Source organism: Muntiacus reevesi, chromosome 18, assembly GCF_963930625.1.
Source record: "Muntiacus reevesi chromosome 18, mMunRee1.1, whole genome shotgun sequence".
Taxonomy (NCBI): Eukaryota; Metazoa; Chordata; class Mammalia; order Artiodactyla; family Cervidae; genus Muntiacus; species Muntiacus reevesi.
Genome location: NC_089266.1, coordinates 7,072,658 through 7,089,127, shown reverse-complemented (window position 1 = coordinate 7,089,127; position 16,470 = coordinate 7,072,658). Strand labels below are relative to the sequence as shown.

The 16,470-nt window shown below is 57.0% G+C and overlaps 2 protein-coding genes across 4 annotated transcripts in view; both read right to left on the bottom strand.

Annotated features, from left to right (window-relative positions):
• MYO15B (myosin XVB) overlaps positions 1–3,582 on the bottom strand; it is a 29,864-nt gene extending 26,282 nt beyond the window's left edge. Inside the window, exons 1-5 of the mRNA XM_065909897.1 lie at positions 1,541–3,582; positions 1,105–1,168; positions 823–932; positions 603–666; positions 180–302 (exon numbers count right to left, since the gene is read on the bottom strand). Of these exons, the coding sequence (XP_065765969.1) occupies positions 180–302; positions 603–666; positions 823–932; positions 1,105–1,168; positions 1,541–3,582 (2,403 nt within the window). The remainder of the gene's footprint in view (positions 1–179; positions 303–602; positions 667–822; positions 933–1,104; positions 1,169–1,540) is intronic.
• An 8,967-nt stretch (positions 3,583–12,549) lies between these two features.
• The window catches only part of LLGL2 (LLGL scribble cell polarity complex component 2), a 34,457-nt gene continuing 30,536 nt past the window's right edge, over positions 12,550–16,470 (bottom strand). For all 3 annotated transcript variants that reach the window (XM_065908860.1, XM_065908858.1, XM_065908857.1), the window contains exons 17-26: positions 16,165–16,315; positions 15,376–15,492; positions 15,108–15,274; positions 14,412–14,676; positions 13,998–14,151; positions 13,788–13,816; positions 13,523–13,570; positions 13,279–13,321; positions 13,103–13,164; positions 12,550–12,928 (exon numbers count right to left, since the gene is read on the bottom strand). In XM_065908860.1, coding sequence (XP_065764932.1) covers positions 12,921–12,928; positions 13,103–13,164; positions 13,279–13,321; positions 13,523–13,570; positions 13,788–13,816; positions 13,998–14,151; positions 14,412–14,676; positions 15,108–15,274; positions 15,376–15,492; positions 16,165–16,315 — 1,044 coding nt within the window. In that variant the 3' untranslated portion in view covers positions 12,550–12,920. The remainder of the gene's footprint in view (positions 12,929–13,102; positions 13,165–13,278; positions 13,322–13,522; positions 13,571–13,787; positions 13,817–13,997; positions 14,152–14,411; positions 14,677–15,107; positions 15,275–15,375; positions 15,493–16,164; positions 16,316–16,470) is intronic.

The window sequence follows — 16,470 nt, the reverse complement described above, 5'->3', positions numbered from 1 at the left end:
TACGTGGGGGCTCTGTCGGCCCGTGGAGGGGTCGGTCTCCCCAGCCCACCCTGCCGCCGCAGGAGGCAATGCCTGGGGCCGCCCCGAGGAGAAGCCAGAGGCCTGAAGACCGCTCTCCTGGCTCAGAGGAGTGGCAAGGTCCCCCTTGGATCGCTGGACAGTGGCGAGCTGTCCCTCACCCGACACCCTCTCCCCCTCGTCCGCTCCCACTCCAGGCTGTGTAGGAACTGCACCATCTGTTTGGCTGCCTCTGTCTTCCCAGAGCCGCTGTCCCCACTGCAGGAGAGAAGGGCTGGCAGGGCCTCCAGAAAGAGGCACATAGGGTGATCCCAAATGAGCCCCAAAGCGGGGATGTGCCCACTTGGAAGTGACGCCCACCCTAAAGGAGGCTCCCAGAAATGCAGAAACAGAGTCGGGGCAGGGAGGCCAAACAGAACAAAAAGTCCCCAGGATGCCTCGCTCAAGGGGCACGGTCTTAGCAAGTCCAGAGCTGCTGCCCAGCAGTGGACCAGACGGGCGGTTTCAAACACGGACCTCACATCGCCCTCCTCCCGGCCCTCAGCGTGGCCTGAGGGCTCTGCCACCACTCACCCCAGCAGGACGCAGGTGGCCTGCCCAGTGCTCTCAGACAGGCTATAGGCCGATGCCACGACGGCAAAGATGTGTCTGGGGGATGAGAGAGAAGGTTACCAGCGACGGGCACCTGGGGCCTCCTAGGTGCAGGCAGGTCCCGCCCACAGTCCCCTGGGCCCCAGTCAGTGTGACGTCCTGGGGTCTAGCCACCAGGCGGGAGCAGAGGCCTGGTGGGGCAAGTTCACATACGGGGTGGTGTTGGGGGTCTTCCCAGGGCGGTAGCTGGCCAGGACCTCAGGTGAGAAGAGAGGCAGGGTCCGGCGGGGGTTCAGAGCGAGCAGGAGGGGCCCCCCGAAGGTCTGGGAACAAAGCTCTCATCAGAATGTGGGGGGAGCAGGGTTCAGCACCCAGCCCAGGGAGAAGGATGGAGGGGGACACTCGGCCGGGCTCGGGGTGGGGGTGCCCAGAGGGCCCTCTGACCCCAGGGGAAAGGGAATCCCAGCCCACCATCCCCTCCTGGGTCCCCCGTACATAGATTCGGCCCAGGTGAAACCTCTTCTTGAGACACAGCAGCATGGAGCTGTCACACACTGGCCTGCGGGGCCGCGGGGTGGAGGAGAGGGGAGTTGGGAGCAGAAAGAGATCCTGGGTTAGCCCTGCCGCTGGTGGCAAAGACACCTCCACCAAGTCCCACACCCTCTCCAAGCCCATCCAGAACACAGGGCCTCCCCACCCCCTGCTGAGCAAGAGCTCCCACCCTGGGCGCTACAGGCAGGACCAGGCTGCTGACCCAGAAGGAAGCTTTGTGCCAATTAGAGAAAGAAGGGGCACCTGGAGTCTCACCCCTCAGCTGCCCCTTCCAGCCTGACGACCCTGTGTGGCAAACCCCCTTGGGAGGAGACCCTCCATAAAAACCGGAGGTTGGGTGTGACCCAGGCAGGGCAGGTTTGGGGCAGCGCCCACTCACCACAGCCGGGCCAGGTCCTCGGTGTCTTCCAGGCCTTCCCCGACGCTCCTGCCGTCTGCGCCGCCAGGAAAGGGAGGCGCCCCCGGGCCCCGTGCGAGGCTCAGCTCCAGGTCCCTCTCCAGCGCCTCCTCCACCTCGTCCTCTGGCTCCCATCGATCCCTCAGGGACCCGCGCGGGCCAGGGCTCCCCTCCGGCCGCCGGCGGGTCTCCAGGGTGAGTCGGGGCAGCAGTGCCTCGGTGTCAAGCCCGGGGTCCTCGGAGGGGTCTGAGCACTGCGCCCAATGCACCGGAGGCGCGGCTCCCAAGGTTTCGGGCTCCGCTTCGCTGCTGGAGCTGCTCTCGTCCAGGGGGGACTCCTCGTGGGAATTCGGGCTGAGAGAGCCGCGGGGGGACCCGGCCACCCCTTCTACACTCGCCCTGCGCCCTGCACTGTCCGCAGACGCCCCCGCACAGGACCAATCGCGCCCCTCCCCGGCGGGGGCGTCCGCGGACCCTTCCTCTGAGCTCCCGCGGCTCGAGGTACTCCCTGCCCCGTGGACCCTGGGGAACACCACGGCGAACTTGGGATCTGGTGTCGGGTCTTCATCCCCCGAAGGGTCATGGGCTGGGCTTCTCGCAACCTGCGGGGAACTCGGGCCGCCGCCAGGGGGAGGCCTCGGTCGCCCCCACAGCCCCGCGACGCCCGCCAGGCTCAGCGCTAGACGGCGGCGGCGCGGCCCCGGCCCGCGGCTCGTCCCCTCGCTGGTCCCGGGACTCCGCGCGCTGTGCGCGCGCCGCTGGAGCCGCAGCCGCAGCCACCGCAGGAACCCCAGGGCCCGCGCCACGCGCACGAGCCGGTCCTTGAGGCTGCCGCGGCGGGGACCAGCGGCCTGGGGAGCGGGGCCCGGCGGGGGCCTGGCGCGGAGCCTGCGGAGCGCCACTAAGGCGGCCAGCGGCGCTGGGGCCCGGGGCCCCTCACCCCCAGACCCCGTGTCGCTCACGCCCACCGCCTCCTGCGCCTTCCCCACCACCTTTCCAACCTGGCGGCGCTGACCTCGGGCGGTCAAGGCCTCGGCTTTTTCGGGCGGGGCGCCCCTCGGCTCAGCTTCGAGCTGCACCCCATCCTCTCTTGTATCCCCGCCCTGCCTGGGGTCCTGAGAACCCCGCGAGCTCCGAGGGCTGCAGGCAGGGCTGCCCTCCACCGGGCTGGAAGCTGCGGCTTTTCTACCTGGGTCAGCCTCGCCGGCCTCAGGGGCCCCGCGGGTCGTTTCTGGGACTGCCCCTGGGCTCCGTCCAGACCTGCCCCCCTCCTGACTCGAGTCTGGGTCTGTTCCGGAATCCTCGGTCTCTCCCTGGGGCCTCGCCGCCGCCGATCCTTCTGGGCTCTGGGGCCGCGAGGGGGGCTTGTTGCTGCTGCTGGGGCCGTTGCTGTTCCGCTGCGCTCCTGGTGCCTCCAGCGCTGGGTCTGCGCTGGTTTGAGAGCCGTCCGAGCCCATGTCCGTTTGCTCCAAGTTGGGCCTCTGCTCTGGGGTCCCACCGCCCTGGCTGCGGCTCTCCTGGGCCTCGCTGTCCAGGCAGGAGCTGGCCCCGTCTCCACCCGACGTGTTCCCGTCGAGGCTCCGTGTCTCTCGGCGGCCCCGCTGAGCCGAGCGTCCGCGTCGTTTTCCTCTCCTTTTGCGGCGGTCGCGCTCGCGTGTCCTCCCTCCTGGGAGGAGACCCTTCTCCTCCAGGCGCTCCCCGTGGCTGTCGCCCGGCTTGTCGCTCTCCTTAGCCCGGCATCCCCCACGGGCGTGCCCGGGGCCTCGTCTCCCCTCGGCCTCCGGCGGTGGCCCTGCCTCTGCCCGTCTGCAGTTCCCGTTCTCCCCTACAGCGGGCTTCCTGTGGGCGCTGGGGGGCTCCTGGCCTCGCCTGGCGCTGGGCTCCTTGTGGGCCTTACGGTGGCCCTTTCGATGTTCCCGGCTGGGCGCGCTGTCTGCGCTGGCAGACCCGGAATCCTGCTCCCCCGAGGGGGGCCTCTGGGGTCCCTCCGGGCGCTGGGGCGCTTTGCCCTTGCTCCTGCCCATGGCTTCCTGGGGCCTCTCTCCTCTTCTCGCCCCAGGAGCTGGCTGCTCGCAGGCGTGCTCTCAGCAGCACACCACACAGGCTCTGTGCTGATGGGGGCTACAGGCTCCATCTACCCGCCCCCACGTCTCCCGCCTTACCTGAGGGCATCAATAATGCAGGTGGCTGCTGGTCCTGACCTCCTCGGCCAACAATAGAGTGGAGGCCAATCAGGAAAGAAGAGCTGCAGGTGCGGACAAAGGCCATGGACAGGGCAACCGTGCTGCCCTGAGTTGCTGCCAGCCCGGCCAGCCTGGCACCAGGCCCGACCGAGGGGCCCGCGCTCTGCTCCTGCCTCACTGTTTTGGCATCAGGGGGTGGGGGCGGGTGCCAGAAGAAACCACTTGGGCCATCCTCCTTGTCCTGGGAGGCTCTGGGGGAACCCACCCTCCTTACTTAGCCCCTTGGAGGCTGGAACCAGGCTGACCTTAGTTCACGGCCAGATCCCAGCAAGGGTTGTTAGTTTTGTTGTTGTTCTTCTTCTAGATTGTGAAATATAATTTAAAGAAAACTGCATAAAACATAAATGTACACCTTGGACTGGTGTGAAGTAAGTAAATGCTTCTTAGTCATGGAACATAATCAGACCCCAATAAATTTCTGAGCATGTGTGTTGCTCTAATATTTAGTTTTTTTGAACAGGTAGTCCGGAAGATGAAAGTTTCCCATTCCTGACCCACAGTTTTTCATTTTCCCCTGAGGTTACCCATTTCTTGTGTTTCCTTCCAGAGCTATCCAGGCAGAGAAAAGCAAGTATTATTTTTCTCTCTGAGAACAGGTGGAAGCTTTTCTAGCTCATGGTGCTTCACTCTAACAGATTTTTCCTAACAGATTATCTTGGAGATTTCATAATAGTAAAGTTTTTTTTTTAACAACTTCATAATATTCCAGCAAATGAATGTGCCATAGTTTAACCAATTCTTTATTGATAGTGTGAAAATTAATAAAGGAAACACTCACTAAATGGAGGCCAGAGGCCAGAAGGGGGAGTCCTTATACACTTAACCAGTTCACCTCGATATATATAGATCCCAAGAGAAAAAAATGTACTTTGGATCTCAGGCAGGAAGTGACACAACTTTACTGCTGCCAGCTGGAGGAAGAAAGTTTTTCCTCTTGCCCGGCAATAGCTCAGCCAATGAGAAACTGTCAAACGAAGCCAATGAAAAGCAGCTATACTTCAAACTCCCAATTTCCTCCTATGGACTTTTTGTTTATAACAGCCTGTTCCAACTTCCCTTTTTCCTCTATAAAAGAGTTTCCTTTATAAAAAGTTTTCCTTCCTTCAGAGTTGCGTGTAGTTGGCATTAATTGCTGTCCCATGTTGTAATTCTTTGCTGGTAAAATAATTGGCTCTTAAAATTATTTTAGGTTAACAGACTTTTACGACTGAAATGGAGGCTGCCTTCATCTAACCTTTTGCTTCAATTACAGACAACATTGATTCCACCTGTGTCCAGGCCGAATCAATTCCTAGAAGTGGAATTGCTGGGCCATAGGGTGTGTGCTTTTGTATAACTCGGAGAGCTCCAAATTTTCCTCCGTGGAGGCTGTACCAGCTTACACTCCCATCAACAAGAGAGGAGACCACCCATCTTCACATGGCACTGAGGCAGGATATCATCCAACATTTTTGCCCCTCTGAAACATGACAAATCTCAGTGCCCCCACAGAACTCCTATGCCCCTGCTGACCTCTGACCTCTCCTCAACCGGGAGCCCCACCCAGAATCAGAGTGGGGGAGGTTGACATTCCAGTTTGTGGCACTTTCCTTGGAGGGGTCTCCAGTTATCTCCTACCTGCCTCACACCACTAGACCATTCAGGTATAACTTAAATCAAATCCCTTAGAATTATACAATGGAAGTGAGAAATAGACTTAAAGGACTAGATCTGATAGAGTGCCTGATGAACTATGGACGGAGGTTCATGACATTGTACAGGAGACAGGGATCAAGACCATCCCCAAGAAAAAAAAATGCAAAAAAACAAAATGGCTGTCCAAGGAGGCCTTACAAATAGCTGTGAAAAGAGGAGAAGGGAAAAGCAAAGGAGAAGTGGAACGATATACCCATTTGAATGCAGAGTTCCAAAGAATTGCAAGGAGAGATAATAAGAAAGCCTTCCTCAGTGATCAATGCAAAGAAATAGAGGAAAACAACAGAATGGGAAAGACTAGAGATCTCTTCAAGAAAATTAGAGATACCAAGGGAACAGTTCATACAAAGATGGGTTCAATAAAGGACAGAAATGGTATGGACCTAACAGAAGCAGAAGATATTAAGAAGAGGTGGCAAGAATACACAGAAGAACTGTACAAAAAAGATCTTCAAGACCCAAATAATCACGATAGTGTGATCACTGTCCTAGAGCCAGACATCCTGGAATGTGAAGTCAAGTGGACCTTAGGAAGCATCACTACAAACAAAGCTAGTGGAGGTGATGGAATTCCAGTTGGACTATTTGAAATCCTAAAAGATGATGCTGTGAAAGTGCTGCACACAATATGCCAACAAATTTGGAAAACTCGGCAGTGGCCACAGGACTGGAAATGGTCAGTTTTCATTCCAATCCCAAAGAAAGGCAATCCCAGAGAATGCTCAAACTACCGCACAATTGCACTCATCTCACACGCTAGTAAAGTAACGCTCAAAATTCTCCAAGCCAGGCTTCAGGAATACGTGAACCGTAAACTTCCAGATGTTCAAGCTAGTTTTCGAAAAGGCAGAGGAACCAGAGATCAAATTGACAACATCCGTTGGATAATCAAAAAAACACCAGAAAAAAACATCTATTTCGCTTTATTGACTATGCCAGTCTTTGACTATGTGGATCACCACAAACTGTGGAGAATTCTGAAAGAGATGGGAATACCAGACCACCTGACCTGCCTCTTGAGAAACCTGTATGCAGGTCAGGAAGCAACAGTTAGAACTGGACATGGAACAACAGACTGGTTCCAAATAGGAGAAGGAGTATGTCAAGGCTGTATATTGTCACCCTGCTTATTTAACTTATATGCAGAGTACATCATGAGAAATGCTGGGCTGGAAGAAGCGCAAGCTGGAATCAAGATTGCCGGGAGAAATGCAGATATGCAGATGACACCACGCTTATGGCAGAAAGTGAAGAAGAGCCTCTTGATGAAAGTGAGAGGAGAGTGAAAACTTGGCTTAAAGCTCAACATTCAGAAAATGAAGTTCATGGCATCTGGTCCCATCACTTCATGGCAAATAGATGGGGAAACAGTGGCTGATTTTTTTTTTGGGGGGGGGAGCCTCCAAAATCACTGCAGATGGTAATTGCAGCCATGAAATTAAAAGATGCTTACTCCTTGGAAGGAAAGTTATGACCAACCTCGACAGCATATTAAAAAGCAGAGACATTACTTTGCCAACAAAGGTCCATCTCGTCAAGGCTATGGGTTTTCCAGTAGTCATGTACGGATGTGACAGTTGGAGTATAAAGAAAGCTGAGCGCCGAAGAATTGATGCTTTAGAACTGTGGTGTTGGAGAAAACTCTTGAGGGTCCCCTTGGACTGCAAGGAGATCCAATCAGTCCATCCTGAAGGAAACCAGTCCTGAGTGTTTATTGGAAGGTCTGATGCTGAAGCTGAAGCTCCAATACTTTGGCCACCTGATGTGAAGTGCTGACTCATTTGAAAACACCGTGATGCTGGGGAAGATTGATGGCAGGAGGAGCAGGGGATGACAGAGGATGAGATGGTTGGATGGCATCACTGCCTCAGTGGAGATGAGTTTGAGTAAACTCCGGGAGTTGGTGAAGGACAGGGAAGCCTGGCGTGCTGTGGTCCATGGGGTCACGAAGAGTTGGACACAACTCAGCGACTGAACTGAACTGCCTCACACCCACCTCTCTGCACATCTGGAACCAACCTCCCACCTGGGTGGAGCTTCTGCAAGCACTCACATTACCCAGGAGGGCCGCTCAAGCCCGGATGCCTGGTTTGAGCAAGGAGTTGAAAGTGCCGTGGCCTTTGCCAAGGAAGCAGCTGTCCCAAAGCAACACAAGCAAATGGGTAACGTTGGTTACATGTGACTCATAAAACTGGTGTCTTTGAAAATCTGTACGCTCTGCTTCCCCACCACCAGTACTGAGCAAGCCAAAGGGCAATCAGGTTCAGAGGGCTTCTTTCACCTGCCAAAAGTAGATAACGATCGATGGATCGTTGCATTGATAACGACAGACCATTGCCAGCAACATACCTGGGTTATTTCACAAAACATGATGGTGAGTGAAGAAACCAGTCATGAAAGAGTTATAGAGTCACTGTCTGGTGCTATTTATATAAAGGACAAAAAGAGGAAACTGAGCTAAGTTGGTTATAGGGTGGTGCCTGGGTTGGGGGTGGGAGGTTGGTAGTGACTAGGAGGGTCACAAGGAAACCCCCGTCAATGATACTGTTCAGTTTGTGAAGGTTTACTGGGTTGTACTCCTATGACTTGTGTTATTCTGTATGCATTTTATAATAAATAACATAGAGAAAGAGGTCACTGTTGTGTCCTGGACTAATAATGATGATAATAATAAAAATAATAAAAAAAATAGCTAACACTTCAGGGTGTACTGTATGACAAACACTGTTCTACATACAAGTTCACTTAACTCTTTATTGCTGTTTAGTCACTAAGTCGTGTCCGACTGTTTGCAACCCTATGGATTGTAGCCCACCAGGCTCCTCTGTCCATGGGGTTTCCCAGGCAAGAATACTGGAGTGGGTTGCCGTTTCCTTCTCCAGGGATCTTCTCTACCCAGTGACTGAACCCAAGTCTCCTGCATTGGCGGGTGGGTTCCTAACCACTGAGCCCCCAGGGAAGCCTTCACTTAACTCTTAGGAGCACTCTAAGAGATGGGTGCTATAAGGATTCCCATTTCATGGATGATAAGACTGAGGCACACAGCTGCGTGTCAGAACTGGGATGCCCACTCAGTCTGGCTCCCAAGGCCTGACAGGAGAGCTACCAGCTATACATGGAATTTCAATTTGTCCAGCCCATTACGATGTGTCCTGTGAGCACTGGAGCAGAAGGAGAGCTCCATGCTCCCACCTCCAGGCTCCAGCCTTCTCCTGGGCCCATCTCTCCCTCCTGGTGATCCAGGTCTGCGCTTGTGTCTCACTCAGATGGGACTTCCCTGATGGCTCAGACGATAAAGAATCTGCCTACAATGCAGGAGAGCCGGGTTCAAGCCCTGGGTCAGGAAGGTTCCCTGGAGAAGGGCATGACAACCCTGGCAACCCACTCCAGTATTCTTGCCTGGAGAATTCCATGGACGGGGAGCCTGGCGGGCCACAGTCCCTGGGGTCACAAAATGTTGGACATAACTGAGCGACCAGCACACAGCTGGGATGGCAAGGCCGCTTCTGATCCCTTGAGCCTCAGCTCCCTTCCCAAGCTTCGTTTCATCCAAACCTCCCCAAACCTTAGGAAGGGGATATGGTCTCGTTTCATAGATGGGGAAGTGGCTCAGAGTGGGTAAGTGGCTTAAGGACATGCAGGCAGTAAGTGAGGAATTGGGGACCCAGTTCGAGGGCCCCACCATGCTGCTCCACGGCACTTCACTGGGGTTGGCTTCGGAACCAGACAGGCTTGGTCTCCCCGTGCCCCCCACCTCCTGGCTGTGTGGCTTCCAGCAGCCTCCAGGGAAGTCCTCAGACAAACCAGGGGAGAGGGGCGCCACCCCCTGCCTCCTCTTCCCACCCGTCCTTCTTCCGCTTTGCTCACAAGGGCTGTGACCACCTCCTCCATCTGTGTGAGTCCTCTTCTGACTCCACACACACTCCCTCCCTCCTCTCCTGGCCTCATCCACCTCACAATAAGCTTCACCTCCTTTGTTTGGGTCTTAACTGGGAGCCTGGTCCTGTGGGATGTTCCAGATTCTCATTGAATCCTTACCATCCTCTGAGGTCCACCCTATTATTACAGCCCATTTTAAAGATAAGTAAACAAAGGTGCAGAAGTGAGGTCAGATGACCTCTAAGGTCACACAGCCGGTCACAGGCAAAGCCAGTGACAAAGGGTAGGATTGGCCCGACTTTCAAACGTAGGATGCCGAAGGCCCTCAGATGTAAGTCTCCAGACCAACTGTCTCCAAGGCCCTTGGAACTGGCTGTGACCCTCCCGCTCACACACCCTGTCCTCTGGCAGCCTCCCTGGCCAACTCACCCTCTCGGTGCCTGCTTTGCCGCTCTCACCCCCTCTTCCTGGACACCCCACTCCTCCACCGGGATTAATCCCCTTTCTAGAACACACCAAGTGTTTCCGTGTGTGCATACCTAGCCACATGAATTGCTGCTCATGTTCCCAATATGAAAATGTTTTCTTCTGAACTGAAAAGGCGAACCACCAACATAAGCTCACTCTTTGAAGCACAAAGTACTTAAGGCCGAGCTCATCCTTAATGGGCACGGGGTCAATCCGTTTTCAAACTTTTCAGAGGCCTCTAGGTATTTTCAGGTCAACTTGCTGTTGACTTCCTGTTGGAGCTGATTAACTGGATCATTGCTGCAGCCACAAAGCCCCTCTGAGTCATGGAAGTGTTGGCTTTGCAATTTTCTTCTGATTTATTGGTCTTTGCATTAGTAGTAGTGTCTCCAATCCTTAGTTACTTGGCAGGAAACTTCATGTTGCTTGTCCATTTGTGTGAGTTAGTTAACATGGAAGGCCCCCTAAACGGCCAGTCACAAAAGCATGCCCTCTCCCTAGGCGGGGGAGGGGCCGCCCAGCTCCCCAGGTGTGATGTTCCCACTCCTTCCTTGACACCCACTTTTGGTGCAGGATCCTGACCCACAGACTGAAGATCCCGGTGCCAACCCAAGTTTGAAAGAGCAAAGCTTAACTTGTGATAAGATAAAGACTTCTTGGACTTCCCTGTGGTTCAGTGGCTAAGACTGCACTCTCAATGCAGGGGGTCTGGGTTTGATTCTTGGTTGGGGAACTAGACCCCACAGGCCGCAACTAACAGTTTGCGTGACACAGGTGAAGATCTCATATGCTGACCCAAGAAAAAAGGATAAAGACATCCTGTGCATCAAACTCTCAAGATGTTTTCCCTGATCCTAACAGGGTCAGCACCATCATTAACCCGTTAACTACATGGACGCATAGAAACCTCGCAAAAGATCACGAGGGAATACTATTATCACCCTATCTGCCAGGAGAAACTGATGCAGAGCAGGTAAGTAATTTGTCCAAGTATGACTTGCTGGGGTTGAAGCTACAGTGGTCTCTAGAAGAATAATTCTAGAACTCAGGTCCATGAGTTGGTGATGCCATCCAACCATTTCATCCTCTGTCCCCCTCTTCTCCTGCCCTCAATCTTTCCCAGCATCAGGGTCTTTTCTAATGAATCAGTTCTTCACTCCAGGTGGCCAAAGTACTGGAGCTTCAGCTTCAGCATCAGCCTTTCCAATGAATATTCAGGGTTGATTTCCTTTAGGATTGACTGGTTTAATCTCCGTGCTATCCAAGAGACTCTCAAGAGTCTTCTCCAACACCACAATTCAAAAGCATCAATTCTTCCATCTGGGTAAGCCCCTACCATTCCTCCAAGGAGAAACAAGGGAGCTTGAGTGGTCCAATTCCCAAATTCAGAGCGCGTCTTTAGTGGGCAGGTACAGAGGGTGCGCCCCGGGGTGTCTGTCCTAGAACCTGGAACTCAACTCCCCCTCTGTTCCCCGTGCTGATCGCTGTCCTTCCAATAGGCCCTCTCACAACTCAGGCGAGGGGGTCCCCCGTGACCCAGGGCAGTGCCCTTGCCCCCCTGAGGCTCCCGGGGCTCCCTGACTGGCCCCGGCATTTTCACTCACTTCCTGCCAACCACCCTTGGCTCCTCACTCATTCCACGGTGAGGAGACCATTTCCTTGCGTGCTGCTGTGCCTCCCTGCCCCCCAGCCAACTCCTGGTCAACTCTCCTTTCACAGTTTATGCCTTTTTTTGGCTACCTCACAAAATGTGGGATCTTAGTTCCTCGACCAGGGATCAAATCTGTGTCCCTTGCATTGGACACTCAAGAGTCTTAACCAGGGAGGTCCCTCTAGTCACAGCTTAATGTCACCTCCCGAGGCACATTTCTCCCAGGCCCCGGATTTCCCTCATCTTACCACTTCCTGCAGTTGTAAGGACCGTGAGCCCCACAAGGGCAGGGGCCACCTTGTCTTGGCCACCTCTGAACCTCAAGCACCAAGCATACAGGAGGTGCTCAATGAAGACGGGTGGGGAACTTCATGGTGGTCCAGTGGTTAAGAATCCGCCTGCCAGTGCCGGAAGACACGGGTTCGATCCCGGGTCCGGCAACGAAGCCTGTGCAGCACAACCACCGAGCCACGCTCTAGAGCCTGCGCTCTGCAACAGCCTGTACAGAAAGCCCGTGCACAGCGACAAAGAGCTTGTGTGCCTCAACCAACACCCAGCACAGCCAAAAATAGTTTAATTAAAAAAAAAAAAGATACCAAGTGCGTAAAGATGTAGCCCAAGAAGAATCAAGTCCCTGGCTTGTCAAGACCTTAACCTTCAGGCACTGACCCCACCTCGGTGGCACCCCAGAGTCCTTCCCCGAAGTCCAGGAGAAGCCGTGAGGTCAGCATCTTGTGAGCACCTTCCCCTCCTAACAGCAGGGAAAGGCTGGCCAGGGGCGGCCAGGGCCCCCCTGCGGCCCCCCACCCAGGGATCAGTCAGACAGACTCAACTCGGTTAACTGGTTATCGTTTATTCCCAAAGAGAGAAGGCACGTGGTGTTTAGGCACAAGCATGTACAGTTTGTGTATCTGATTCCAAATAGCTGAAAAGAACCGACAAATTCTCCTGAGCACCAGCCTGGTCCAGGGGACAGACCCCAGAGGGCAAAGGCAAGGAACCAGCTAGCCATCGTTTCTATTTACATGGAAAATCTCTGCACAAGTTAAAAAAAAAAAAAAAAAATTAAAATCTTTGGACCAGCCTGGTGAAGAGGTAATAAGGTGTTTATTAAAAACTTTTTCACCCGGAGGCAATTAACATTTATAATTTAAAACCCAACCCACTACAAAAGGGGAAGGGGGGAAGAGGGGAAGGGGGTTCAAAACTGTGCAACATCGACAGAAGGACCAGGAGAGTCAGAGCCCCGGAGGGACAGCCCTGGGCCGCGGGATCCCTCCTCTCCCGGGGCCAGGAGCAGCAGCAGGCTGGACCCTGGGCGCCCCCAGCCCCTGCACGGCCCGTGCTGGGCTTCTCCAGGTAGGCGGGGCCCCGCGGAGGAGCCCTCAGTAGTGTGATCACTGTGCAGGCTGCACACGCGTCCCGTTCACTCCGCTGCGGGAGACAGAGAGACAGGGACACCAGAGTGTCAGCCCGGACACGGAGGCTTCCCGGCAAGTGGGGGCACGTGTTAGGGCTGGGATGAGCCCAGGGGTCCAGGGGAGCGGGGACGGGGCCTCCTCCTCCTCCCACCCCTGCCAAGCCCGCAGCAGCGCCCAGAGCCCCTACCTCCCCCGTTGCTGAGTCTGTACCCCACGGCCACGCGCTGAGAACGCCAATCGCCACAGCTCCTGCGTGGGCAAAGTCGGGGCTGTCACTGTCCACGGGACTCCGGACAGGGACCCTCATGCCCACAGCTCTCCTGGCACCTGGGGCCCGCCCCGGCGAGCCGGACAGTGACTCACCCTCGGTCTCCCTCCAGCGTGCTCTGGATCTCCTTCAGAACCCCTGCAGGGCAGAGGCGGGGAGCGGAGGCCTGGTGAGGCCGGTGGAGGTGGGCCTCTCCCCTCCTTCTACCGACCCAGTGAACCAGCCTGCCCTCTTCCGGAAACCAGCCCACGTCTCCACCCTGGCCTCCCAAGTACCCCCCACCCCCGCCCCACCCCGAACTTCCCTCCTGCCAACCCCCCAACCCCTGCCCCGACTCACTTTCGTCATTGAGCAGAGCGTGCTCCATCACAGGGCCTGACCTCCGCTCTGAAAGGCAGGGGCCAAGCCACGTGAGCCGTGGGCCCTCTGCTGCCCTGGCCCCCTCTCTGTGGGGGCGGGGGTGCTGGAGCCCAGGACCACAAGGGAAGCTGTGTGACCCCCGGCCTGAACGCCTCCTGACCACCTGGGCTCCCCGACCCTCCCCAGCTGCCCCTGTCGCACCTCTGCCCCCACACACCCCCGGCCCCAGAGAGCCCCGTCTTACCCTCTCCATCACTCTGGCTGCCTGAGTTCCTGTGGGGAAGAGACAGTGAGGATCAGGGGCCACGGGGCTCCCCATTCTGGCTGGGAAAGGGTGGGTGGGGTGCTGGCTGAGTTTCGGGGGAAAGGGACTCTGAGCAGCCCCAGAGCGGGCACACCAGGGAAGGCGGGGTGAGGAGCGGCTGGAGCAAAGGGCATCTGCCCTTCCACCCACCTGGCTCGGCCCAAGGACTTCTCGGGGCCTGACCCGTTGCGCGGGCGGCTGCAGTTCTTTGATTCTGCTGAATCCACCAGACATCGGGGCTCAACCAGCCACTTGGTGGAAAGAGAGAAGCGCTCAAACTCGGAGGGTGAGATCAGATAGAAACCTGGCGGTGGGGTGGAGAAGGCTGGCAGGTGAGGGCAGCCCGAGCTGGCCCTGTGGCTGCCTACAGCACTGCACTACCCACCCCTGATCCCCACCTTGGGGACCATTAGGGACCAGAGCCTTCGAAAGTTCTCTGCCTAAGGAGCCTGGCTTTGGCCGAAATACCCCATGCTGTTCTTCCATGCAGTACCCGCGATGCAGTGGGAGCCCCAAACCCGGCCCAGGGGGGCAGAGGCCCCGCCAAGCCTGCCCCCCGCACACCTTGGCCGTATTTGGTGAAGACGCACGAGGCGATGCCGCTGACGTCCTCCCGGCGGATGCAGCTGTACCGCACCTGGGGCTTGAGCAGGGGCAGCGAGACCACCTGGACGTCACCCAGGTTGGTGAGGACGGCCAGGTGATGCTCCCCGTAGTCCTCGGCTCGACAGCTGCCGAAGCGGGCCGCGCTGACCCGCCGCACCCGCGAGCCCTCCAGGGCAGTCAGCTTCAGCTTCAGCCGGGCACTGACCTTGGGTAGCGTGAACACCTAGGGCGCAGGGCAGCCGGTCACGCTGGCGGCCAGACCAGGGGGCAGTGCTTCATCCAGCCCAGCGAGGCCTTCTCGCGTCCCTGCCCGATGCCGCTGCTGGGCGTGGCCCTCTGCCGCCTGCCCAGCTTCCCGGCGAAGCCTGCTCAGCCCCAGTGCTCCCGCGCTCGGCGCTCAGACGTGAGTTACTGCATTTGCACTGCGAGGACGCCAGGGTCTCTTAGTTCCCTGTCTGCATCTTCTGTCCCTTCCACAGACACAAGTCCTGCTTCAGTGTTCCTACCACTGACCCTGGGGACTCCACCAAGACCCCCGCTTCTCTCCGCTGCCTCTGCAGCCCTCACACAACTACAAACACAGCTTTAAGGGGGTCCCAGCGGTTGTCCTTCGTGGAGGGATCCCTGGGGGCCCCGCCTTCTCCCGTAAGGCACCTTGAACTGCTCCTCTGACACGACGAGCAGCTGGTGGCTCCCCTGCATGTCTGGGCTCTTTGACAGGTCGTGGGCCACTTCCAGGGGCTCGGGAAGGGGTACGCTGTGTCCGTCCAGCACCAGGATGCCCACAACGGGCGCTCGGTGCATCAGCTGGATCTCCTTGGCTGCAGGACAGAGGGAGGCGGCAGGGATGGAGGTGAGGTTGGAGATGCCACCCTGCCCCCAGCCTAGGCAGACAAGCGCCCTCCCCCTGCCCAGCACTCACCCTGTTCCGCCCGCACTGGCTCATCCATTCTCCGCTCGGCAGGGGGCACGCGCAGGGCAAAGGCGTAGACGGTACCGCCATTGGTGCCAGCCCACAGCGAGGGGCAGTGGCGGGAACCTACCAGGAGGCCGAGGTTTACATTTAACCCCTGACTCTGGGGCTCAAGGGGAACCAGGAGACCTGGCTCACTACCTGTGTGACTCCAAGGTCAAGGCAGTGACCTTCACACGTCTCACTTTCTTCCTCTGTGAAATGGAGCTGCTATGGGCCCTGCCTACGTCCTGCTGTAGACAGGAAGGGCCTGCAAGGCTCCCTCACAACCACGGGCCCCGTGCGGATGATCCCAAGCCCAGGATGGCTCAGCCCTCAAGATTACAGCAGCAAGCAGCCCTCGGCCCACCCTTACCCTGGCAGGAGAAGAGACACAGTCAGACAGCTTCCAGAGGGCCTCCTGGGTACCAGCAGGCATGTGGCATGTCCCAGTGCATGCAACCACTCTAGGAGGAAGTCACGCCCCCATTTTACAGGGGGAGAAGCAAGACCCAGAAAGGCTAAGTGACACATCCAAGGTCACACTTCTAGAGTGTGGTGGGGTCTAGGTACGAAGCCAGGGCGACCAGACTCAGAGACCCAGGCCGCGGAGAAAAAGAGGCAGGCGCGGGGGCTCCAGCTCTCCCCGAGCTCAGGAAGCGGCAACCCTCTTAAGGGCAAATCAGCCAGCAGCTTCCAATACACCCTCAAGCTAGAGGATGCTTGCCCGGGCCCCCCCATCTCAGACCGGCCACTCACTGTCCCTCAGGTAGGTGTCAGCGAAGTAGAGGGTCCGGACGAAGCCCGTGAAGGAGTCCTCTGCTGACCGCGCCTCGATCTTGCGCTGCACGGGCGCCAGTTCCATGTTCTGCAGGCCGGTCCGCTCCGCCCTGCTGCTCGCCTCCTGCACCTGCAACGGGTGGGTGCGGCCTGAGGGTGGGTGTGGGCCTTCCTTCCCGGTGAGGGGGGAGGGCATTGGACTGCTCCACGCTTCCCTTCAGGGAGGACCAGCCACCGCGCCCCCCGACATCCGCCTGGTCTCAGAGACCGAGACGTGACCCCAAG